This window comes from Varanus komodoensis, unplaced genomic scaffold (assembly GCF_004798865.1).
Source record: "Varanus komodoensis strain SLA01 unplaced genomic scaffold, ASM479886v1 scaffold11, whole genome shotgun sequence".
Taxonomy (NCBI): domain Eukaryota; kingdom Metazoa; phylum Chordata; class Lepidosauria; order Squamata; family Varanidae; genus Varanus; species Varanus komodoensis.
The window spans coordinates 8,966,561-8,993,564 of record NW_025335317.1 but is presented as its reverse complement, the minus strand read 5'-3'; the positions used below and the strand labels follow the sequence as shown (position 1 = coordinate 8,993,564).

The 27,004-nt window shown below is 41.7% G+C and overlaps 1 protein-coding gene across 2 annotated transcripts in view; it reads right to left on the bottom strand.

Annotated features, from left to right (window-relative positions):
* The window catches only part of RGR (retinal G protein coupled receptor), a 14,413-nt gene extending 1,206 nt beyond the window's left edge, over nt 1-13,207 (bottom strand). The window contains exons 1-6 of one of the 2 annotated variants that reach the window (XM_044420128.1): nt 12,967-13,207; nt 6,715-6,871; nt 5,711-5,832; nt 4,768-4,921; nt 3,858-3,975; nt 2,129-2,242 (exon numbers count right to left, since the gene is read on the bottom strand). In XM_044420128.1, the coding sequence (XP_044276063.1) occupies nt 2,129-2,242; nt 3,858-3,975; nt 4,768-4,921; nt 5,711-5,832; nt 6,715-6,871; nt 12,967-13,045 (744 nt within the window). In that variant the 5' untranslated portion in view covers nt 13,046-13,207. The remainder of the gene's footprint in view (nt 1-2,128; nt 2,243-3,857; nt 3,976-4,767; nt 4,922-5,710; nt 5,833-6,714; nt 6,872-12,966) is intronic. The other variant, XM_044420127.1, reaches the window with a different exon arrangement.
* Between the last annotated feature and the right edge of the window lie 13,797 nt (nt 13,208-27,004).

The window sequence follows — 27,004 nt, the reverse complement described above, 5'->3', positions numbered from 1 at the left end:
CCCTCCTTCCCTCCTTCCCTCCTTCCCTCCTTCCCTCCCTCCCTTCTTCTTGAATAAAACTTATTCCAAAAAAAAGTGAATTGGGATTTCTGCGAATGCAGTCTGCAGATCCTGCAGTGAACTGGATTATCCAGAGTGACACAAAGACGTGAGATCCAGAGCCCCGCTGCATCAGGCCAAGGTCCCTCTAGTCCAGCATCCTGTTCACGCAGTGGTCCAAACCTGCCCAAGTGGGCATATCGAAAGCAGGACCTGGGCACAACTGGACCCTTCCATCCATCTCATGCACCCTGGCAATGGCTCTATCTAGGCACACGCCCTCTGATATTAGAGGTAGCATTTAGCCATTAAGACCACAATCCATTGATAGCCTCCATGATGTTTTCCACTCCTTAAAACATGCTGTCTACATGGGTGGACATGGCCAGACCCTGTAGAAATGAATCCTGTAGTTTAATTGTGTTCTGTGGGAAGGTTGGTTTTTTGCCACTGCTTTCACTTGTATTAGCTCAAGTATGTTTCAGCATCCATTCACATTAAGTAAACCTTATTCAGTATGGGTGCACTAACCTGCTTTAGTTAATGAGACTAAGCACAAGTAGAAAGAAGTCCTGGTAGAAAAAGATCAAATTCAGGTAGTGAACAGGCAATGGAGTAGCCGCAAATATAGAAGTGGGGGTCCTTTCATGAAAGTCAGAGCCATACATCACAGTCACATCCCTATCAAAGCCAAACCTATTTCCAATATCATGCAGGCTATGATTCTGCCTGAAAAATTAGCTTCTTCACTTTGTTTTCATTTCTGTTGAGTAATGAATGCAAGATGAGGTATCTCTTTTCTAGGTGAAACAGGGACAGTTTCTAGAAGTTATTTCTTATGATCTTATTTATTAAGTATGAATAATCTTTAAAAATTACATCGATATCCTGCTCTCCAGCCAGAAAGCTCCCAGAGTGGCTCATGTGGAATTAATAAGGCAGTTCCTGCTCACAGGATTAGTTTCTAAAAACACAACGTACCAGAGGCTGACCATGAGGGAAAGTCTCACAGGCAAAAAACACATAGAATTGCCTGGCGGGCCTCTCCAGAGAGGGAGTTCCTGGGAAAACCCCTGTTCTTGACCTGCTAAATTCAGGATGCAGCCAATAGTGGCAGCTGCCGGCCATGCACCAGCAAAATTAAGTCTCTTGAGAGTGACCCTGGCTTCAGGGATGCAGTGACCCCTCCAAAATAACTGGGGGTGCTTTGACCCCTTGAGGGCTCCCTCCACTACATCTGGTGAGCAGATGAAGGAATGAAAGATGTCTGACAATCCACGAAGCACAGAGGATGTAAAGAATGTACATCCTCTGTAGGGTGTACAGGATGTAATGTAAGGATGCAATGAAATCCACGCTTCCTTAGCTGATGGAATTTGGAGAAGACAACAGAAGCACGCCGGGCGTGGGGACAGAAAAGCTGGAAGGGATGCATGTGAAGAAATGCATTGACGGGTCCTAATGCGCTTGACTCTTGATTTCAGTGCATTCTTCTCAACTCTGTCCCATTGAAATCAACTGTTTGACTTGTGACCGACTGCATCCAAGACCTTTCTGTTCTCAGACTAGGGTTGTGCCGAAAATATACTCCATTTTTAATACCCAGTCAACCTGATAGAAAATAAATTGGTTTTGACAGGGAAATCCAAATTTTGGGGTGAAACACTGGCAGGTGTGTGTGCGTGTGTGTGTAAGATTCTTGTACTTCCTTTACTTAAGGCACACCAATGCTCAATCTTTCTTTGCACAACTGTAATATGTGTTTGGGGGTCTGCAGCTTTTGTGTTTTCTAACATTTTATAGCCCAAGGAAAGACATAATGAGGTTGCTCCTCATGATGTGGATGGCTGAGAAGACTGCAGAACAGAACAATGGATAAATTTCAAATGGAAACTTTTACATGCAAGGCTTACTTGGCTAATATTCAACAATACAATATGCGCAAGAACGCTGCGGGAAGAAAGCCTGAAGAAACTCTAAAGTGCACGGGAAAGAGGCAGGAAACAAAGGACTGCTTAGCAGGGAAACCTGTTTTCAGGAAATTGGAGGACAGATCTTGGTATTTCATACCTCAATTATTTTTACATACCATTAGGATTTTGGGTGAGATGAAAGTCACATTTTCAACTGCAGCGTAGAAACATAAAAGCGAGTAGGGACCCCAGCAAATGACCAGAGATTTCACTGGCAAACTGGTATTAAACTGGAAAAACAAGAAGAAAAGCACTATCTGCATAATGCTGAGACTGAACATTAGCAATCACATTCAGGTAAAAGGAATGCATCAATAACACTGGCCTTTTTTTGTGTGCATGTGCGTGCACACGTGTGTTACAGTACTGGAAAAAAAGGATGGCCGAGTACAAAGAATACATCACATTTGGCATCTCCACAGTTACAACATTCTAGGTTTGCTTGCTTTTTGACTCCAGAGTGCTACAAATATTTCTGGGCTACAAGTAATAGAATTTTCTCCACAAAGGCTCAGCTCTACCACAACTCACTTTCCATGTTGCCTAAGTGAGCAGACTGAGAGATAATTCCATTCAAGGTACGCAACATCTCCGAGCTCCTCAGAGATTTATTTCATTTATTTATTTAAAGCTTTTATATGCTGACCCAATAACTAAAAAGTCTCCGGAAAGCTTACAAAAAAGCAAAAAGCAAAGCAAACCACGACAACACACTACATTGTGGGAAGTTCTGGGTGGGACGTTCTGCATCTAGTCCCTGCCCAGAATTATTTTCCTGAGGTTCTGAAATAAAAAGTATCTTTCTCACACTGTGAAACTTTCCAGAATAACCCTGTGATGTCTGAATTTCAACCCCTTACCTATTGCAAGAGTGGGATTTTTTTCAGCCAGAGGGTGAATTCAGTCAAGGAGAAGCTCTGGAGGACTAGATTCCTGAGGTGGGAATAGGGATCTGGAGATATTCACACTGGGACTAGGAATCCAATATGTTCCCTGGGCTCAGCTCCCTGGACTATTGCAGCCATAAGTCCTAGTTCCTACTGAGCATGCCCAGCATCCATGGGGTGCTCAGCAGGAACCTCGCAAGTAGCACCCTTCTTCCATGACACTCGCAGCAACCTTTGTTTCTGGTGCTGTACCTGACAAAGAAGATGGTTGCCGGTTGCATAACTTCTTCCAGAAATGTATGCAGACTTCCTTTGGGCTTGGCTCACTTTCCAAGACCAGGCTGAGCACAACAGCAGGTCTGAGAATGCTAGAGGGATGGATTCTGGTGAGCTGGATTCATGGTTCATTCTGAACCATGGCTGGGAGTGGCCAAAAGCAAAAGAGGAGGGACCTGAAAAACCCTTAATACTCTTACTGCCAGTAACAATGCCTTAGGAGAGGCATTTCAACCTTTTAAAATAGGAGAAAGCATGCCCCAAAGCTAGGAAATGACCATATTTTCTGCAGGGAGTGGGAGGGAGTGGGGCCATAAGAGGTTGGTGGAGCTATCTAGAAAACTGCAGAGGTGAGATTTGGTCCATGGGTTTGCAGTTCCCCATTCCTGGCCTACTGGGTTGGGTCAGCCTTATCGCTTTGGTCCAGTCACTTGAATTTTCCTGTTAGATGAGTTGTGGAACAGAGTTCTGGATTGCCAGAAGCCCCTTTCTCTGTTTAAATTTATGTTTGCATAAAGGTGAGTGTATTTCAATACATGGCAACAATGAAGCAAGTTCAAATACTGTCCCTGAAACACAACAAATGAGATAATCAAGCTACAGATTATTGTTTCTTGGGTCAAAAGGAAACCATTGTTTGGCTTGGAAACTAAAGGAATTTCACTCGGGGATTGTTTCTTACCCTGAATTGTCCCGTTTTCTTGAATTTGTGATCTACGGATTGATAAGCTGTCAGCATGATGAAAACAGGAATCACAAAATTGAAAAGAGCCAAAGGAATAAGATAGCTGATATAATTTCTGGGGGAAGAAAGAACATGGAGATCTATTATGCATGTCTGCTATTAAAAGCTATTTATCATAAGAGAAACTATACATTCCATGAGATGTATGCATCATCACCACTTCCTTTTATTAGATTTAGGTGTGATTTCCCAGAAAGCCTTGAAGCAACTTAAAAGAAAAATATCAAGAAGCCTATAAAGCATAGAACAATCAAGCCCATGTAAGTAAGCCATCTAGAGTAATTCAGTTTAAATATACTGCCAGTAAAAACTCTCCAACCTAAAAATGCAATGCCAGCATTTAGCAAAATACTGTAATGGACATTTGAAGTGTGTTCAATCCAACGTTGGACTTTTAGGAAAATTTCCTCCAGTGGACTGCATGACTTAACAGTTGTGGGGGAACCCATCAGAAAGATGGTGGAGGTGTGTCCTTGATGGGGTAGGCTGAGCAATATTGCAATTTCCCAAACATAAGGGGGAAGAGAGGGAATATAAGAAACGAAGGAAACAGAGGTCTTGATTATGGGTTGGTGGCAATGGTCTCCATGCATGGGCTGGTAGAAGCTTTTTAGACTTCTGAAAAAAGAGCCTTGGTATTGTCGGATTTGGAGCAGCAGTGGGTTGGTTTTTGGCAATGTAATCTATGAATTCTAAGTATAAGGTTACGTGTTCTTAGATGTGGCTACAGGCTATTCTGCGCTGAGAAATTCATTTTGACTGGCTATTTCTCCTTTCACCATGGGTACCTTTCCATAGGGCCCATCCCATGCCGTAGGTGCATCAAATACATCTAAATGTAGCTCACCGGTCTCCTTTGGTATAGTCCAACGTGCAGCATGTTCTGAGAGGCTCGTAGTCATATTCACCCCATCCTAGGAGGGGCATTGCAGACCAAAATGCAGCAAAAAGCCAGACAAATATCCCCATGGAGATCACCGAGCTCCACTGCAGCTTGCTTCCTGCACCGGAGAGAAATGAGACATGTCGCATTTTGAATGAGATGCTTTCCCAGAGCATGTGGATGAGCAGGCATCGCTAGTTCATTCTGCAGCACCATCACCTCCACAGCTCCTGCTTCTTTTCCACACTATTTCATGGTCTATCTCCATCACCAGAGATCTCAGATGTCCATCTGCCTCTTCTTAGGTAGGCAAAACGGAAACGTCCGTACATGAGAAGGAGCTCTTAGCCAACCTGAGAGGGAATCCCCTGCTTTGCAGAAGTACAAAATACTTAAGGGTGGAGGAGGCCCTAAGGAGACGGAAGCTTTCCCCAGACAGCTCAGTGCATGGACTTCCCTCAAACAGAGCAGGCCTAGCTGGCTCAGGATGCCATCTGAGTGGGTGGGGAGCAAGCGGAAGATGGAATGGATATCCGGGAGTCTTGGACAAGGAGCAATCTGCACTGCCACATTGTGCTGCACATCCCAGAATGTTTCAGAGTGACAACCACCCCAGCTGATGCTTTGCAGGACATGAAGAGATTTAATTTCCATTGAAACCTGTTGGGTTGTTTTTTTCCTTCTTCCTCTTCCACAGGCAAAGATAAGGTTCCATTTATTAACCACATATAGATCCACTGTTTTACAGATCTGAGCTAAATTGCTGAGTCTTGGATTTAATCTGGACAATCTGTGAAATGTAGACGGAATGGATCTTAGAATGCCTGTACTTCCCTGGCCAAATTGAATATATTTTAATTAGTTTATAAATATTGACATACAGAACAAATCAGGCAGGAGTACTTACTAGTGCAGTAGTGATGATATCGGTCCCAGGCAACTGCAGCTGCAGAACTAATGCTAGTCAGTGCTGTTAAAAATCCTTGAAACCCATGTATTTGACAACCATCCGAGCCGTACGGCCAATATCTGAGAAGAGATAAAGGACAACAGTGGAACTTCCAGAAGGAGGAGAAGAAAGGATAGGAAAATCCAAGTGGACATCCAAATTTCTGTAGTGTTAACATGATATCCTGTTTTCTTTCTAGTTTGGAATGATCAGGGATTCTTTTGAGAAACTGGAGTCTAAATGCCTGCTTGCTACAAAAGTTAGGGAAGAACTAGATGCCATCCTTTATTTATCTTCATAAGGGAAATTCCAGAGAATTGTCAGGGAAAATCAGCTGATACGAGGGGTCCTTTCCATAAACTATGGCATTTTCCTGCAGATGCTCTCCTGTGCCATGTTTGCTCGGGTTTCCTAAGCCAGGTTCAGGTGCTAGAAATGTATCCAGCAGGTGGGAAGATGGTCTATGGCAGATATTTGGTACTGCAGATGCAGGAAGTGCTAAGCCCCTCTTCCCACAACCTGTGGATTCTTTCTTCCATAACTCCCCAACCCCATGTATTTACTTCGCAAACACAGGCTTGGGAACCAGCATTTACCAAAACAGTGCATAGTCCTGCTTTTAGGAAGTTGGTTGGGTAGAGCAGCACCCTTGCAGCTTCTTACTGTTCCTGTCCCTTCTTCAGCTCCCATCTCGGCCTGTTATCTTAGAATGCAGGGAGTTCTAGTACAACATCTCACACTGGAAGGGCTGAAGAATGGCACTGGAAGCTTTCAGTGTATCGACTGAATTCTGGATGTCCAAACATACTACATTTGTCCACCAGAAACACTTTTATGGCTAAGATGAAAAGGATGCATCTAGCTTATTTTCTAGGAACGTGTTGTTAGCTTCCTTGTGCTCACTAATCTTAATGGAAAGTCAGGGTATGCATTATCTTAATAACGAAAGAAAGTAAATCTACCTTAAGAAACTAGAGAAAGCTGCAATGAATGCATTGATGCAGATTCCACAGTCGGACAAGGCAAGATTGAAAACCAGAAAGTTACCAGGTGTTCTAAGTTCCCGGATTTTCCAGAAAGAGACAATGGTCAACATATTCAGGGAGAATCCAAGCAAAGCTGAAACAATAACATAAAAGTACAATTGATTCATAATGTTCATAATCCTACACAACTAACTGGAACACAAGAAAGTCTGGTACAATTCCAGATAATAAATATTGCATCTGTATCCTTTGATAAAATCCATGTCTTCATCTTCTTATTCTTATTTGTATTCTTATTTTCGTTTCTATACTGCCTGTAGCCAAAGCTCTCTGGGAAGTTTAGAAGTAAGTTGACTCTGGCTCATTAGGATAACACCTGTAGCAATGGAGAGATGAGTGAAGTATCGTACAAAAACACTGCGGCAGGAAAAGAATTGCTTTGCAAATGCTCTCTCCTCCTGCTTAAGATAAAACTATCATAGGAAAATAAAGCTGTGGTGAAAAGCCCATCATCTTTGTAACTTTGCACCTCGGGTACTTTGGGGACTCAAACATGGCATGAGATCTCTGTACAGAATTTTAATATTAAAATACTTAAAAGGTAACAAAATTATTTGAATAGTGGTTTTGGCATGGGTATGTGGTGAGGCTATGTACCCCCGCCTCTATTACATTATTTTCCTGACTTAAATCCCCCCAGTTAGGTCTAAAAGTAATATGTCATCATCTAGGACATTCCTCCGTCTGAAGGCATTTTCTGGGCATGAGGCAAAGTACAACTTTAACTTACCTGCTTTTTCCCCTTGCATGGTAAAAACTTGGGTGGGGGGATTTAAAATGGAAAATAGTGCAGGACAAAGGATTAATTTCACCCTCTCATGAAATTAATGAATCAATATAAATTGGGCCCACCACCCAAGGATGTTTTTAAATGGGAAACATGAACAAACATGTGAGATCTTATTTATGGATCACTTACATGATGTCTAGTTTGGTTTTGTATTTTTGCATTTAAAAAATGCAAAGAAAAAAATGCAGATTAGATTATGGTTTCCACTCAGGCCATGGAACTCTTTGGGTGGCTTTGGGACCAATTACTGACTTGATGTAAGTAACTCTGCAGGGTTTTTGTTGTGAGGATATGAGTGAAAGGGTGGGAGAATTATGCAAGCTACCTTGAATTTCTTGGAAGGAAAAAGGCAAGATATAAATATAATAAAACCAACAATCAACCAAATAAATGGACTGCTTGGAGGAAAATGTGGATATACAAATGTACCAATTAAATACAAATCAATATTTTTATAATACATTTAATTTCAGTATTTATCATCTGCATTTTAAAGAAAACATATCAATCAACTAAGCACTTACATTATATGCACATAAAGAACCAGGTTTATGAAAATCTAAATCTGATTTAATGAGAAAATAAAGTCAGGGGAAGTTGGTTAAACCAAGCAGCAAGGAGGAAAGGAGTGTACCATTTTCATTGATGAAGCAATTTAACCAGTTTTGGGATTATATTTTTGAGGCATACCAACAAATGGGGCCAACAGGATTGAACACAGGGAAAACAGGTCACATTCTGCATTGACTTTCCAGCCATTTTTAGTACTAAAATGACACTTGATTGATGTTGAGATGTTAATACCATTAGTCCAATAAGTAGCATGCCATCATTTGTTTGACCCACCTAGGGGTTTCCTCACCCTCAGGATTAATCCAACACACTTTCCTGTAAACATTAAACCAGGAAGACAATATAAGTGAAGTCTGGGGATATTAAATTCTCCATGAATTTTATATGCAATGTATTACATGCAACTGGGATATTTCACTTGAATTCTTTATCTGATAACATTTCAAAAACATACCATGCAAAATTACTAGAAGCAGCCCCCAGTATATAGCCATTTATATTATGCTTATGAGACCCAAATGGAAAAAAGATGTTTTTGGCCATTGAGTTAAATCTAACTTAATATCCACTTGCAAGGAGTCAAAGTTAGCAGTCATGGTTTTTGACTGATCAGCAGATATGATTAATTTACAGCACAATCCTACGCATGGTCAAAGAAGTCCTACAGTTCTCAGAATGCTGGGAATTGTAGAATTTCTTTCTTTGTAAGCATACATAGGGTAATGTCCTTAAAAGCTGAATAACATTAAAGTTCACCTGGAATGGCTAGCTTTGTGGAATGAGTTCTGTCTTTCTGCAGGTGATATGCAAGATTACCCACTTGTTCCAATTCATTAAAAAGCAAGATGAAGGGAAAATGTATGTATTAGTTCTAAGCATGTCAGAACTGAGGAAAATCAATTTAGACCAAGTCAAATATGATCAGCACCTAATTGCAATTCCCTTCCATGACTTGTCACTTTAGTTATGTCTCCATTTCACCAGATTTTTGCAGAAAAAGATTGGAACACTTGAGACAAAGAGCATATCTTGCTTTGGCTAACTGAAAATATTTAGATCTTCTTCCATCCATAGTCAGCTTGAAACACTAATTATTAGTTAGTCTTAGCTACTCACTCTGAGGTTAGTATACACAGAAATGCACTCTTAGGAAGAAAGCACAAAAAGTTGTAATAATGTAATATGATATTTAAAATATCGAACAAAAAACCTTAAACTACTGATTAATTCAGTCAAATATTTGTCTGTATGATTTTTTTGAGGTTTTTTTTCCTGAGTTGCTGAAATTATAGCAAATAAATACTGTAAAAGAAGACTTATTTGATCCAAGCTATGCTAATTTAATGGAAGCCATATTATTTAGGTGTCTTCCTAAACTGGTTTGGATGGATCAATGTAGGCATAATGTTTCCTCGAAATGTTAATATCTACATTTATAAGAAAAATGGGTTTATAGTTATTACAATAGCCACCTTCTCTTGCATACTGTGAATGGTAAAGAAGGAAGTAGGACCGTGTCTGTCAGCCCCTCCCCGAGTTCTGTTCATCCATCGAAAGGTGATATCAAGTCCTACGAATGTACAATAGTACTCGACAATGGGAAGGCCATGCAATCAGGGATCACTGTATGTGGACAATTCCATCACAAGAGGTCTGTTCTGCTGACACTGTCCTGGTTATAAAACACCTGAAATACCATCTTTAGGAATGTCTTGGGCCATAAATGTCTAAGGGTTGAATGGAAAACAGGATCTACCATTGCCTTAAAAGTCTTATCACGGAGTCATCAGCATTAGCTGCTTTCTATGTTGATGCAGCTTGAAAGCACACAATGTTTCATCGGCTGTATTAACCTGAGAAAACAACTCACTCTGATCGTTATTTACAGATAGTAGAATAATATTCTGAAATGTATCAGGAGTATTTTAAATATAAGTCTTCCTTCAAATGAGTGAATTTCCTCAAAGTGGATTCCAACCAAAGGATCTTTCTAGAAGAGTTTACCCAGGCGGTTATGATTCTTTTTCTTTGTTGATCATAACAACACACTACTTTTTAGCTTTCTCCTCCAATCCCTAGGAGGACTATAGAGTTTCAGAGGGCACACCCCTAGGTTTTAATGAAAACAACAAATTTACATTACTTTCAATCACTGATTCCAAGCATTGGAATGAAAATCAAAAATGTAGAGTTTGGTTACATCATAAATATTCTAAATCCAGAAAGATTCTTTCTTGTTCTTTCTTCTTGCAAAAAGAAAATGAATTAAATCTCTATCAAAGATGACCTTTCAAAAAAGATCTAAAACATATATCTCAAAGAATATGTATTTGCATTTCAATTGTATTTATGTTTTGTTTAAAAAAAAATAAAAAAGGGGGAAAAAGGCCTAAAACATACTACACAAGTAGACCTCAGTGAAGGGTTAACCTCTTTAAAGATTGGTTCTTCTGTTTAATCATTCACATTTTCTGTATCTTATGAAAAACATGCCACTCTTCCAGTTATTTCTTGAAAGTTCTCAGGAAAAAAACTGGATTGTTACGTTTTATATGATTGGAAATAGTAAAAACAAATGTCAGGTTACACAGTATACTTTTGCTTAAAGCTCTTACAGCCAGTAGATAAACCTTTGCAGAAGCATTTTGACCTTTCAGAATAGTGGAAAAACTGCAGAAAAGAAGCCACTGGCAGGGTAGGGAAAGGGGGCATAGGTGGAGCCCCCAGAACAGAATTCCAGATGGGCCACATTTAGCCCATGTAAAGCACCGAACCTCCGATTTGGAGTGTAGACATTAGCCGTATTAACTATTCTTGGATCTATCTGTGCAGCAGAGCATCTTAGCTTTCATTTGCATCAGTAGATATATTCAGCACTCGAACACGAATGGTTTATGAACCAAAATCTATGATTCTCTGGCTTGAGTGGAAATGCCTAACTTCATTTTTCTCCAGTCTATGATATTAAATGCAGGGTTCTTATCTTGGGACTGAGTTGAAGGAACAGCCATAGGTGGTGGAGCATGCATCGGACGGATGCACAAATAAAACTCCAGGCTGGGGTTTCGTGGCTTGCCAGCGATCCTGATGGCTTTTCTCAGGTGGGATCGACTGATGGATTGATCAAGATCTGCTAGCGCCAGAGATGGGGGTTTGGGAAATGATTGTTGTAGATTCCATAGGCCCTTCCAAAAAATCAGATCAGCATGAGAACCCTTCTGTTTATGGAATGGCCATTCTGGACCCAACCCTATGCCCATTGCTAATGGACAATTATAACCACTCAAATATGGTGTGCTGAAAATAAAACCCTAACAGTCCATTGATTTGAAGTTATCAGTGCAAGTGCTTTTTAGCAGAATGCTTCTCTGTGTCTTCTTAAAACCAAGTACCGCTGTTTCCAGTGGGACTTACTCCTAGGGTTGGAATTCAATTAAACTTTGATCAGATCATGTCCCACACTTATTAGATTTCAGTGGTGGACAAAAGGCATAGATTTCTCTTTTTGCATAGGTAGACAATCTTGATCAACTTTGAATGATTAAATTTAGTGCTTGCTTTTGCTGGAAATGTGGAGTAGAAATTGAATAAATAAATTCATAATTAACCTTAAAATCTCATTAATCCCATGTCTTCATAGTACCTGAGGTTGAAACCCCTTCCTACAAATAATCAAATAGTTCTTGGCCAATGATTCTTCTTGATCAAGGATAAAATTCATGTTTGGCTTGGTACACCATCCAAAAACATAATATGCATAGAACAATCATACTCCAAACACAATACAGCTGAAGTGAAGCACTTTGCATTGATTTCAGTGGGACAGATAAAAGTTTTTTAAGATGCATTTAAGTTTCCATTCAGTGTTTACTAAAAATATGTTTAAAATGTTGACCAGGTTGCACCCACTCCTTTCAGTCATCATTTCTAAAGTCCCATAGGAATTTATGAACAACAGTTGAAGGTATGGTAAAAGATGAAATACTCATACAAAACTTTCTGCAGAAGACAAGACAAACAGAAACAAGATGATATAGAAAAAGACTGGATTTAAGGATTGTCTGCTGATTTACTGCTAGGATAACTGTAAACTTGGCACATACAGAAGGAAAAACATTTGCAAAGGGAACGAGAAATCTTGCAATAATTATTATGAGAACTGACAAAATTTTGTGCAATTAATTTGTGCATGTGCTGGACTCTAACTGGAAGTTTCAGATTGGCTTTCTTTGTAAGGGATGCATATTTGAAATTATGTATTACTGGATCATGCATTCTCTTGCCCAATTTTGCTTCTTATTGCCCATATTTGAGGCATTACAGAAACCTGCACACTGCTTTGAATAAAATTAGGCAACATTGGAAAACTACAAAGCTTTCCAATAGAGTAAGTAGTAAGACCTATGAACTAGCTGTATGAACCTTGTCTCCTAAGTGCAAAATCACCTTTCACGTCCACAGAGATGAAAGCTAACAAGGATTTCTATTCCATGGATTCTAAGAACGGCAAATGCAACTTGCACTCTTCCATAGTTCAGTTACATAACGCATCTTGCAAACAAACTCTTCCCCTTTCTATTAAGGCATAATGAACTATGGCGTAACCATAGTAACAACTTTTACCCTGAAGCCTGTACTTGTCCATCACAAATTTTGTGTGTGCTGCGTGTGTTTAGTTTGTCAGATGCCTCATCTTCTATCTTCCTTGAGCAAAAAACTCCAACAACGATGCAAATGCCAAAAACAGAAAGGGGAAGCTCTGACCCATTTCTCCTCTTCTGCTACCGCACCCCATCCCAGCTTACCTTCCACCATCATCACTGTGCCAAAGCCAAACACTTCAAGTTCAGAGAAACCTTCTGGGAGAGGATGTGATGTCGCCATCTTTGTAGCAGGGAGCTTAGACTAAGCTAGGCGCTGCCTCCGTGCATGAGCAAACTCTCTGTGCCCTCTCAGTCGTACTCACTTTCCTTTTTTGGCTGGATTTCTCCTCTCCCAAAAAGCCAGAGGCAGCTTCCTTCTTAAAGGGCCAGTTTATACATGGACACTGACCAAAGATCATCAGAAAGAAGCTCTGAGTGCCACGTTTCCTCAAATTCCTTTAATAAAAGTAAAGGACAGCAGCTACCTACTGTCAGTTCTGTTTTGTTCATGGCAGAAAATAGTAGAAGAGAGAATGCCTTTATTATTCAAGTGTTCTGTGAATATGGAAACTTCTGCTTTCTCGTTTTAGAATGACCGTTATTGAGAAAAGGATTGCTTGCATTTAGGCATCAGGCACATGTCACATGGCTGCTCAGGGGGGCATTTTGCTCCAACATAAAGCTCCACAAACAACAACTGGGGTGGCCATGCGTCCTGCTTTACAGAGGACAGCCCTCTGTTTATAGCACACATTATTTGAAAGGCTGTCCAATCTAAGCCCAGTTTAAAGACCAAGCAACATAGGAAGGAGGAACAGGGCCTCCAAGTTTTGCATCAATTGTCAGCATCTGGGCAGCAGAACGAGCAGCTGCAAAGGTTCCTCCAGCACAGGGTACATCCACATGTTATGTCAATGCACCTGGGCAATGAGCCATGCTACCATGGTTGTTCTGGAAAGAATCATGGTGCAGCTGACACATGCTTGGGTTTGCTGTGCCTCGTTCACCCCCATCCTCCAGCCCCCTTGATTGTCTTGAGGCGATCTCAGGAGACACTAGGATAGGACCAAGCTGCCACGATTGCAAGCTGACTGTGGCTCACCATGGCATTCTCCTTGCCCTCTCTTTTCTCCACCCCTGAGATCACAAAGTTCAGCTTGACAGCTGACTTTTGCACTCTCCGTTCTGACAGCCATGGAGGGCCCCTTTAAAGTGCTCATGGGGCACCTTGCAGGGGCTGTCAGTGGTAGGGAAACTGTTGAAATTATTTTTCTGCACAAAACACATACAGCAAAGCAAAGCAAAGCAGCACTTGTGCAAGTTCAGTGGGACACACTCAGGGGTTCTTGCAGTCAGGGAAGGTACCAATCTTTGATATTATCCTAAAGAAGATCTGAATAAGGCTTTTCCTTCCTTTGCTTTGCCCTGTCAGCTGCATATTATGTGGTCTCTATGGGAAGGATGGTGAGAAGGTTATTAATTGAACTTTCTCTGTGTCCAAACACTAGGATAGTTTCTTGAAACCATGCTAAGGCCTTATGGCCTTCAGCATGTTAGGAAGAGTACCAGGCATAGTTATCTCAAAACTGCCTTCTCCAATCATGTTGTAGATAAGGGCTGTCTTTGCTGTGAGAAGGGAACAGTTTGCCTTACTGACACAGCTTTGCCACCCCTGCCCCCATTCCTTCTAGGTTTAGGGGCATATCCTGTGTGCATACTGACAGACTCCACAGTTCTAGGAAAGAGGAACTTTATAAAATACATATGAGAAAGAAGAACCATTGGGGAGAAGCATTGGCCTGGTGAATGGAACTGACACCACTCAGCTAAGTGAGTCTGGAAGCGGACAGAACATGACCTGGCCTATTTGGGGAACAAAAATGGCCACAGAGAAGGGGAAGGCAAACTTTCTTTTGCTTGTTTATATTCTGGGTTCTCATCCTCAGATCTGAAGTGAGGAGCCTTCACCGAACTGGGCTCCTGGGATTAAAATGAGCTGTCAGGAAACCAAAGGCGCAAGTGATATTTGCTTGCCAAAATGTGGTAGCAAAATATAGGGTGAGATCCTGTTCTTATTTCTGCCTCACGATGAGGCACATTTTGCAGTTCCCTCGGGGTTTTAGCTGCTTGGAAAAGTACAAAAGTGCATCATCCCCCCTTTCTTTGGGGAAAAGGAGTGTTGACAGCAAGTTTTCAAAACTCTATATCCCCTTTAAAAGGGGGTTTTGACAGGAAGCTCTCTAACCAATTTCAGGTATCCTTGGTGGGCTTGGTAGCCCAGGTTTGGATGACACAGAAGCTCAGTCATGGGTACAAGAACCCTTACAACAGCTCTCAGGTCAACAGGATGGCAAATAATAATATAATAATAATAATAATAATAATAATAATAATAATGATGATGATGATGATGATGATGATGATGATGTTGTCCTGCAACAAGCCACCCTGAAGGAAATGCTCTGGCTTTGCACAACATAACAACATATAGAGATTAACAGTACACTGATGGTTGTTTTGTCATGTGAACCTGGTCACACTGAGATATATTGTATTTCCATGTAAAATATTGTGATTATTTCTCTCTCTCTCTCTGTGTGTATGAATGACCATGTGATTTTTTTTAAATGCAAACCGGTGTCCCCTTCTATTGCTTTTTTAGAGGGCGCATCTCTCCTATTTTGGCAGTGCATGTGTGGCTATCCAAAGATAAAAGCCAGGTCCAAAGAATACATGGCAAGTTCTTCATGCTGTTGGAAGCACTGGGTTCGTATTTTATCAAACATTTCTCACTAGCACTGCAACCACAAGTTTCAAGAACTGCATGGACTATGGCAAGGGAACCTGGGGAAAGGCAGAAATCTCACTGGACATGGCTTGGCCTTTAGATATTCTTCAGGGGGAATTTCAAACCTCTTTCAGCCTGAGGGCAATGTTCAATTTTGGAGACGTTCTTGGGCTGCATATCAGTGTGGGCTTGGCTGATGGTGAAAGTGCTAGGGCTAGAAACCTGCACATTTTAGCTGCCGGTAATAAAACCTAAGCATTTCCACCTTTTAGAATGGGGAAAATTGTATAAAAGGCAGGAGACCACCGAATGAGAAGTAAGGGAAGAACCCTTTTTATTCTCCCAGTATGTTAACTGTTAACTTGTTTTATTTAGAGGGTTTATATTTTAACACTGGATGCTGGGCAATTGTTATTCTTATTTCTATTTTTAGGATTAATTTGCTGTAAACCGTCCGGAGATGTCTAAGTATGGGATGGTACAGGAAAGTTTTAAAGAAATAAAGATAAATAGTTGGTAGAACATGGGGAAAGGGGCATGGCCTTCTGGATAACCCCAGAGGGTTCAGATTTGGGCCTAAAGTTCTGCACACCTGGCTTAAGGGATCCCTCCAGCCTTTGGCCTAGCTTTGTACATATTGTAGGAAGTCATATGGGACATCCAGGGCAGCCTTCTCCAACCTAGTGCCATCCAGGTATAGGCTGGGGAAGATAAGAGTGGATGTTCTTGATATCTGGAGGACACCAAGTCCAGGAAGGGAGATTTAAGGACTTTGGATGCAACACACAGGTCATTAGTCATTCTTAAATTTCATTGGAAGAAAGGGGGCTTAAATATTTGTACGTGTGCTTTAGGAAGCCCCAGGAAACTACTGGCGGCAGATCTGAGGCTGTCACTCGATGCAGTGTGTGAGATGTTCCCAAGTCCAAGAGCATCAGTACTTATCCAATGCTACTATGTCAGCATTTTGGAGTGGGACCAGGATGCAGGCACAATAACTGTGCATCAACTTAGCATAAGTGGGTTATCAAAAGCCATGTGGCTTTCTGGTTACAATCACAGAATTTGAATGGTGTAGGACAAGGATCCATTGGTTGGGCAGGCCAGAGGTGGTGTAAAGGGTTACCCCACTAAGTCTGGACCACCGAATCTCCCAGTCCCTGGAGGCCACCTGCCCCAACATCCTGCTGCCCATGGGCACCTGGTGAAATAAAGGGACGGGATCCTGCTACAGCTGATTCCTTTGGATGAGTTGGCTTTCTGCTCACATGTGCTTTTCCTCCTGCTGCCTCCCCCCTCGAATCTTTCTGCCTGAGGTTCTTCCTGACACTCAGTGCCTTCCTCTCCCCCATTTACCATCCCTTTTACAAATGGGGGAGTCCTTACGAGACAAGGTCCTTTGTGGCCGCACACAGAAATTCTGGAGCATAGGTAAGTTAGGATGTGCACATACAGTATGTTTCTCTCTTGTGGACCTTCCCCCAGATCTACTCAATACCGAACACATTCCTGGGGCAGCCCAACTTTTGACTACTCCTCCCATTTCAGCCTGCAAACCGTGATCATGAAGGGTGTGGGAGGAATGTTGGGTCTAACTAGCTCAGTGAAGACGACCCACAAAATGTGGCAAGTGAAAACATCGAAAGAACCTGTGTGAGTACATACGGTTGGTTACTAATAAAAACAGCAAGGCCATACAATACAGCAGTGATACAGAAGGATAATAGATGCAAATTAGACACGGTAGGACAAAAACAAAAAAGCCATTGTAGAGTCAGATGGTAACACCTGTTCTTTTCAGTAAAGCAGTTCTGGTCATTAGTAGAATGGTTGCAGCTACTGTATGGATAAGATCTCTGGTTGCATCTTGTTTCAGCATGGCATCAAACCCAGTCAAAACGGCAACATTTCTCATTTTCTGTGTTTCTTCCAAACCACCAATGTAAATCATCTAAAGTCTCCCCGCAGTGGGGTTTTATTCTTGCCCAAAAGGTTCCATGTAAAAATCAATTTACAAGGCTCTGGAGCAGCAGGTGGGAATCTCTGAGAAATTTCAACTCTAGAGAGATTTCAAGATAGCCATGAATGGATTTTTACGCTGAAGCTTTTGGGGCAGTCTGTGGGAGGTTGTACGTTATTTTCATTGGAAAGTCACTCACAAGAGGCCATAAGATTTGTTATTGTTTAATATTTGATGCTCAGTCCTACTTTTTAATACCTACATGAACCCACTGAGTTAGATCATCCAAACATTTGAAATTATAGCAATAAAAATATTTATTTCTTAATGACATTTATGAATTGCTTATGTTAACCTCCAGAACAATATATTATAACATTGTAATTTATACTGTTATACTGTAATTTAATTTATACTGTTAAATTATATTATTTTATATTATGTTATTTATTTATGATTGTGAGCCGCCCTGAGGCTTCAGCAAATGGGGTGGCATAGAAGTTCCCTAATAAATAAAATAAAATAAATAATTAAATATGCCATGTTAATATAGTATTATGTATGCTGTAAGCCGTCCAGAGATGCAAGTAATTGGGCGGCATACAAATTTTATAAACAAATAATAAATAAATAAAAATTACATCCTGGTAAGGTCTGTGGGAAAAACGCATCCTCCACAAGAGTCAAACTGAATTTCCAAGGAGAGGGTCCCCCTGTCTCTGATCGTTCTTGTCCATGGTAAACAGAGATGGTTAAAGTTCACACAATACTTCCCCTTGAAGCGATTTCCAGTTCCATTCTTATTCTGGATTTGCACCATCAAATGATCAGAGAATCTTCCAGTTGTTACATTCTTCACCAGCTTACCTTCTACCAGCAGGGCAGTGCCAATGACAAACACTTCTAATTCGGTGAAGCCATCAGGGACAGGATAAGCAGAGGTAACCATAGCTGCGATAAAATTGTCCTCCAAATTGACTCTTCACTACAGCCAGCACAACCTTACTTCTTTTCACTGATTTTTCCTCCTCTCTTTCATGGCCTATGAACATGACCTTCTTAAAGGGCCAAACCACGTGGAGACACATGAATGTTATTATATAAATGCCTTACGGATTTAATCCCAACAAAGCAATCCCTACAAAAATGCCATGAATGGAGCTGACAGAATCCCCATTGCCTGCCCGCCCCCCATGAATGCAAATCGTATTTGTGAATTATGGCAAAAGGAAAGCTTTCACTGCATTTACAACAAGGCCTTTGTAGAGACAAGATTAAGAATGCTCTCTGTTTAATTCTGCAACCTTGGGAAAGAATTAAATAAGGCTGTTATGGGCTAGTAGAGAAGGTAATACGTAATTGGGAGGTGACCTGAAAAAACAATCAAACATTATTCAATGCCTAATTAGGTGAAAAGCCACAACAGAAATTTCTAGTGTACACACTTTCTTACTATTATAAAAGAAATCATCTGAACTTCCCCGACAGTTGTGAGGTTGTTTTTCTCTTTTCCTGGCCTTATTTTGTAATTTATTTCTAAAATCATTGCAGATAAGCATCCCAAAGACACTTATCTGAGCTCCTCACTGAGGGGAGGTAGAGCAAAAGAGCCAATCTACTTTGCAAGTTGGTGGTCGGTCAAGTAGTTTCACTCAAAGCTGATTCATAGGGTTCATTCTGAGTGTGTATCTTAACCCTTCCTGAACCCCAACCCTAAACATTTTACAGTAAATGCTTAGCTCCACTGACATTGAACGCAGCTGCCACATGCTGAGTTTCCTTTCTGGCATGACATCACAATTTTTTGTTTTATTTTCAGTGCTCCTACCATTGGTGGTAGCTATGGCAAATCTAGACAGCATACTAAAAAGCAGAGACATCACCCTGCCAACAAAAGTGCGTATAGTCAAGGTTATGGTTTTCCCAGTTGCATTGTATGGCTGTGAAAGCTGGACCATAAGGAAGGCTGAGTGTCAAAGGATTGAGGCCTTTGAATTGTGGTGCTGGAGGAGACTCCTGCGAGTCCCCTGGCCCACAAGACGATCAAACCAGTCAGTCCTAGAGGAAGTCAACCCTGACTGCCCTTCAGAAGGCCAGATATTGAAGAGGAAACTCAAATACTTTGGCCACCTAATGAGAAGGAAGGACTCCTTGGAGAAGAGCCTAATGCTGGGAGCAATAGATGGCAAAAGAAGAAGGGGACGGCAGAGGATGAGGTGGCTGGATGGAGTCACTGAAGCAGTGGGTGTGAGCTTAAGTGGACTCCGGGGGATGGTGGAGGACAGGAAGGCCTGGAGGAATATTGTCCATGGGGTTGTGAAGGGTTGGACATGACTTTGCAACTAGCAATAACAACCATTGGTGGTCAAAGATGTGGCCTGGTAGAAGGACAATGTGTGTTGTAGTGGTACCGGGGTTGTAAGGCCTTATGACTGGCATGCCACCTCCTTCAGACTTCCCTGTTACCTCTAAATGGAGCTGCCATTCTCCCAGCAGCTGGGAGGGCCAGGATGGAATTTTTCCTACAGCTGTGTACAGTTGTGAGCTATCTCTGGTGCTGCGCCCCAAAAGCGAACACACATTCACTAACTGCATTTCTCCATCATGAAAACAGATGCAGAAATCAGGGGAGAACTCAGTTCATGCTTCTGAGATTATTGCAGGAGTGAGTTGTGGCTTAGTTGTTGCTTTGACCCTCTTATGAGGTCCTCAGGTCTTCTCATATCTCCTGAGCAGGTTCAATTTGTAGGCAGCAGGGAAAGCACAGGTCCAATGGCTGAAATGTTTGGAAAAAGGGCTTAGAGGAAAGAGCCAAACCTCCTCTCTCCCTAGTAACTAGAATGAACACAAGAGTGTATTCCGCTTTCCTCCATCAACTCGTCCAGCTTCTTTTTGGCACACGCTGAATTTATTTTAGAGAGGAGGGCAAGTCAACTTGGGTTGAAAATACACACACACACACGACTTGATATTTTATTGACTGCTGAGGGATCATTTTCCCATGCCACTTTGTTCTTTCCTAAGTATTTAAAAAGCTAACAAAAATCTGAAATTGAAGGAATGACACATTAAATTATGGAAATTAGCAGTCTCAGGTAAAATAACTTGCTGTCCCTAGCTTAGTTAAAAATAAGTAGCATTAATTCATAGTATTTATATGTATTATGTATGCAACCATGTATTATACGTTGGTACCTTGGCTCATGAATTTAATCCATTCCAGGACTCTGGCCATGACCCAAATTGGTCGTGAGTCAAGTTAAATTTCCCCATAAGGTTCAATGTAAATAAGGTTAATCCGTTCTGTTACTATTTTTTTTTTTAATCAGAAAAATGTGAAGCAAAGTGACAAAGAACAACAGCCATCTCCTCCCACCCCGAGCATGAGCGCGGCCATCTCCCCGCCCCCACCAGCACAACCACGATCGTGCCCATCAGCCCGGTGTGCTGGCGGGAGGAGATGGGCACGATCGTGCTGCGGGTGGGGAGATGGCTGAGATTGCAGTTGCGCTCCTGCAGGAAAGATGGGCGCAATCATGGGTGTGCTTCTGCAGGAAAGACGGGCACGATCTTGGCCATCACCCTCCCGCCACCCCCAGCACGATCACAGCCATCTCCCCACTCGGGATGTGCGGGGGGATTGCCACAATCTCAGTTGCCACCCAAAGTGGAGTTCACGACCTGAGTCAAATTTTTTATGAAATTTTTGTTCAGGACCCAATTTGGTCACGAACTGAGGTGTTTGTGAGCTGAGGTACCATTGTAATTCATAGCAGTATTTTGAAACTGACTGAAGAGGCTTCAGATTATTGGAATCCAGAGAGAAGTGGTAATAATTGGTGATACTTTTCCACTACTGTTGCTTTATATCTTTTCCCGTCCTTTGTGTTTGGCTGTAGGTTGCATGGCTGTCTTATATCAAAGACAACCCTGAAAAATGGTGTCACCTTTGTCTGTTCTCTGCATTCAGGCATGATTTTGTTCTGTAGTACAGGGCTGTGTATTCAATGCCATCCACTTAGAGACCATTAAGATGAGATTATTATGCAACTGCCCTGTAAAATCTTTTTCAGTGTCTCTGTTGCAGATTTGAAAAGTCCTTTCCATTATAGCCTTCATGAAAAAGAAGAGGAGACTGTTCTAGTAGAGGGCACAGCTATTGTGTAAACGCTACTTTTCATGGTCCCCTGTGTGCTCTTGCAGAGAAGTCCAAAAGCATCCTGTTTTGATTTCTCTTGAGATCAAGCAGTGGAACAGTGTGGGCACAAGTGATGCTGAACTTCTCTTGGTCTTGTGTCTGTGCTCTCATGTCTGCTGGATGTAACTTTTTATTTATATTTTTGCCATTAAACATGCACTGATACCCTGGGGAAGTCAGAGCAAAAGGAGAAATAGGTTTGCCGCACTCATATCCTAGGTGGTGCGTAAAACTAAGAGAGCTTGCTCTACCCAGCGATGGGCATGTAAAAGCAGCAAAAAGAAGAAATACTGAGCTGAAAGGAACTGAGAATTACTCTTTGTTTACCCAGGAAAGCCATTATGTGACTTTGGGCCTGTCCTTTCCCTTAGCCCTGACCTCCCTCACAGAACTGTTGTAATGATAACAAAGAACAAATGGTTCTGATCGTAGTAGCTTCCCCCCTATGTGCCCTCCTTCCCCTTGAGATCTGAGGCAGGGATCCTTCTCGGGGAGCCCTCCTTGAAGGAGATTAGGATGGTGGCTACCCAGAGGAAGGCCTTCTCTGCGGTGGCGCCCCGACTGTGGAACACGCTCCCCAGAGAGGTTTGCCTGGTGCTGACGCTTCTTTCCTTTTGGTGTCAGGTGAAAACCTTTTTATTCTCCCAATACTGTAATTGTTAACCTGTTTTAATTGGTGGTTTTACATTTAACATTGGATGCTGTGCAACTGCTACTCATATTTCTATTTTATTAATCTGTTGTAAACCATCCCAAGGTGTCTGTGAAAGGATGGTATGGAAAAGTTGTAAAGAAATAAAGAAATAAATTTGATGAAGGGCTGGGATGATAATGCAAGAAAGAGGGGTGTGCTCATATATCAAATTATTGGTGAGAGCACCAGTCCTTCCATGGGTGCAGGGAACAAGGGAGGGATGGAGACAGAATTACGTTCCCTGAATGAATTGTTGTCATTGTGGCTGACAATCAGACTGGTGGTATTCATGCAGGTAAATGTATAGATACACACGTGTTTGACCTCACAAAATGTGATCCCCCTCTTTGCACCTTGTTTAATCCTGCATATCCTTGATTGGGTGTTTTGCACCTTTAGTCTATGTGGGCAAAATCAGGATTGAGGAAGGGGATAAGCTGGTCTGGGGGCTATATGAGGGCTGCGCACATTCCTCATCTGGCCCATTCCCCATCTCTGGTCCTGTCTCCTCTGCTATGGGAGAAAAAGGGTAATCTCTGATCAGCCCCTGATCAGAGATGGGTGTTTCCCAATTAATGAACAGATACATTTATCATAATAAGACAGGGGAGTATTTAAGACCCAAACTGGATGCGATGACAGAGATCCAGAATTAGATTCTCTCATGTTTTTATTTTCCAGAAACAAAAGAATTTTGTTAATTTGGTTGCCAAGATGCAGGATGTGAGTGGGGTTCTCCGAGAGTGCAACAGGTTTTTACCTTGGAAGCAGCAACCAGTTCCAAAATTTTCAACCAAAAAATTAAAAAAGGATAAAAAATGGAACCAGTAACATATGGAAAGAAATTAAGAAATTCTCCTCCTCCAACCTTCTGCCGTACTCTAAGTTGTGCAAATCGTTTGGGGGTGAGCTATGTGGTTAGGAGCAGACTTGACTCGCAGTGGAAGCAGCCTTAGCCCCATGGCAATGGGGTCCCCCAATACACCCCTTTACCTTTTCCCATTAAAAAGTGGTTGCTACTTGTTCACGTGGGAGAAAGCAAAGTGCTGCTCTTCAAGTCACGGCACCTGCAAGGTCTCTATAGTGCAAGATAAGCATACCCATCATGCCCATCTGAGCAATGCTTCTTTGGATCTGAAGGAAATGCAGAGGGCTTTGCAGAGAATACCGGCTCCTGCTCCAGACTTCCATGTTTGCTTTTCAAGGTCCTAATAGAGCCACTCTGAATAAGACTTTGTCGGCCTCTTTCCATGTGGCCAGGAATTCTGGAAGAAGATGGCTCCCAGCTGCAGAGAGCGAGACTTACTCACATCCAGCAGGGGGCAGACTGTAGTCTGAGTGTCAGACAAATGCATGGAAGTTGAGAGCAGAGTTGTCACCACACAATTCTGTTCACCACCACATGTTCAAAGAACATGCCAATCAATCTGAAGATTGATCCAATCAACAGAATGCATTATACGATTTATGCATCAATCACGTGGAGGAATAAAATTTAAACAGCATTACAAAATGTAAAGAAGTCCAAAAAGCAAAACAAAGCAAACTGAAACAAAATCAACAACAAAATGAAAAAACCCACTTCAGTGGGTCACTATCAATGCAAACAAATCAAGATTAATTAGATAATATCTTAGCCCATTTTCTCTCTGCTCTCAGCAAATATTTAAATCTAATTTTCACAGCAGAAAAAAGTAATATATTATTTAGGCAATCTTACAGGATACAAACAAATTAATGGATTTATTACCTCATTGCAGAAATCTCAGCAAGAATTATATAAAATGAAAACATGTCTTATCTGATGTACTATTTCAATATCTTCTAAACCAGCATGATGTGATTACCTGTGATTACCTGGGTCATACTTAATGCTAACCCATGGGTTGTTTAACCTATGTTTATTCATTTCTGGCTTTTTGCAATGTCTGAACCCAGCTGCACTAACAAATTACAATTTGTTAAACATGGACAACCCAGAAAGGAAACTTGTGTTTTGTTGTTGGGTGGTTTAAACCGTGGATTGTCATTACATGTAAATGCAGGACCTTGGGTTGATTATAGATTGTTTCGCCAGGCTGCACATTTGGTGAGCCCTAATGGCTGTAGTGAGACACAGCAGCAGAGTTAACTACCACAGCGCCTTGTCTTGAGCATTTCATCTAGAAGGTTGTTTTTGGCTGTCTAGAGAAATAGAGAAGGAGGCTGGGGTGCTGATAGCAATCAGCATGGATAGACGGCCTCCGCCTCCTCTTGTCTCCACCCCAGCCCACCATAGTCTCTTTTCTTCTCTCTGATGTGCATTTCTGCACTCAGAGAGGCAGCTGGTACAGTTCTTTCTGCTCCTACTGTGAGGAGTGTGTGGAGGGGCTTGGACTTTGGGGCCCAAGGACTGAGGTTGGAGGACATTGGCATCAAGACTCCAAAGAACCCTGTGGCCCCACAGGCAATGTTGGGAGGCCAAAGGGTTGCACCCCAGGTAATGAGAGATCAAACCAAAGTGTATTCAGTCACTGCCAGATAAACAGATGGCAGCAAACCATGGGCTAAATAAATGATGTGTTAGCTTTTCACATGGGCAGTGCCCCATTGGTGGGGCCAGGTATCCCTCTGAATGTCTCACCCAAGAGGACTGAAGGTATCACATTAAGACATGTGCAAGGGAAACCCTCCTATACTTTGCAGTTCTTAATGTTTGCAAGAATTTGGCTTGGAAATGAACAGAAATCAGATCAGTGCCAAATCACAAAGGAGAACAGGCTTTAACTGCTGAGGCAAGTGACACCTGGAAAGCCATGTCCTGATATGTTGGATAGTACAAAATAGTCTTATTTTATCATTTAGCCTCTTTTACCAGGTCTGGGGGAGAGGCAGCAGGTGTCTTTCACTAGAGCATAGATACCAGAAGTGATGGAGGTGGGTAGAGATCTTGGCCTTGATGCAGTAGGGTCAGAGGCAAAGCTAGAGTTGGATCCTTAGCAATAAAGGGCAGGTCTTCAGGTGAAGGCAGAGCGAGGAACAAACACAGGTCAGATATTATCAAGGTGGGGCAGAACTATAGGCAAAGGTGAGGTCAGGATCCAGCAAGGAACAGATACCTGGCAAGGAAATGTGAGAATCACAAGCAAGTAGAAGGCAGGGCAGGGCAGGGCCGTGAAGACCCATGTTGCTGAGGCAAAGGTGAGCTGCATAGGGAAGGCTTTATAGAGTCTTCTATAGAGCTCTATAGAGGCTTTTATAGAGCCTTGCTGTGAACCATCCTGAGGCTATGTAGCAAGGGGACAGCATATAAAAACTTCAAATAAATAAATAAATAAATAGATAGATAGATAGATAGATAGATAGATAGATAGATAGATAGATAGATAGAGTCTCCCAAGGTATCCACTTGTGCCACATGATTATGATCCTTGCAAATACCTACAGGTATGGGCCTGAACCTGCAGGCACTTGCAGGACAAGACGGGGTTCCTCATTGGAGCACTGTGTCATGGCTTCAGACATCTCCATTGCTATATTCACAATGGACCTAAATGAACGATGATTAAATAACCAGATAAGGATTGGAAAACCTTAAAAGAAGCTAAACTTGCAGTGCTAGAGACCAAACTTGGCTGAAATAATACCCGAAAATGGATTATGGCAGATGTTCTGTTAGTATGGTTCCAGTTTGCTCCACTTTTGTAGAAATTCTTGATGAATTGATGGGCACCTCATTTGGTCTTGCATTTCAAGTAGTTCAGCTGGGTTGCTTGGGACAAGGCAGGGATCCAGCTCATTTGGTCTAACTCCCAAAGTCATTTATACTCAGAAACATTAACTGCTGGACAGTGTTCATTGGAATGCAATCTGTCTTTTTAGCAAAAAAGCGAACAACATAAAGTAGATAAAGTGAGGACTGGAGGGGGAGATACTTAACCTTATTTTACAGTTAACATGTGGAAAGTTTATTTTCTGCATTCTGCCAAGTCATATGACTGAAGTTAACTGTCCATTTCAGCACCCCCTTTTGCTGTAATATTGTCAAGCTTTGATAAATTTTCAACAGACTCATGCGGAGTCCCTTTATTGACTTCTTGGGACTTTGAATTTGTTGAATTTCAGTTCTGTTCCCATTCTTGACTCAAGAAAGTCTATAGTGTATTTCCAATTCCCAGCTGACCAAAGCAAGCTAGAAATGATGCAGGTCAGCTGCTGTTTTAATTGGTTTTGCTCCAGAGCAAGGACTTTTCAGAGAATGGAAATGTCTATTGTGCTTTTGGTACTTCCACAATGCTATTGTGACAGTGAAAGCATAGAACAAAACTGCATCCCTTTCTTGATATTCACTTTCTTGAATGTCAAAAGTGTGCCTTCTATTTCCAGTCATTCCTGAGATCTTGTCATTCGTTTTGCCTTTCTTTGACCTAATAGCTTTCTGTCTTATTGTCTCACACCACTCCTTCTGCTGCCTATGACTTTTGCTTTTTCATGCAAAGCAGATGCATTCTTCAAATCTTCCCCAGGACATAGGATCTGCCAAATTTCAGAAAGAAAGGAGAAAGTGAGTATGAATATTTG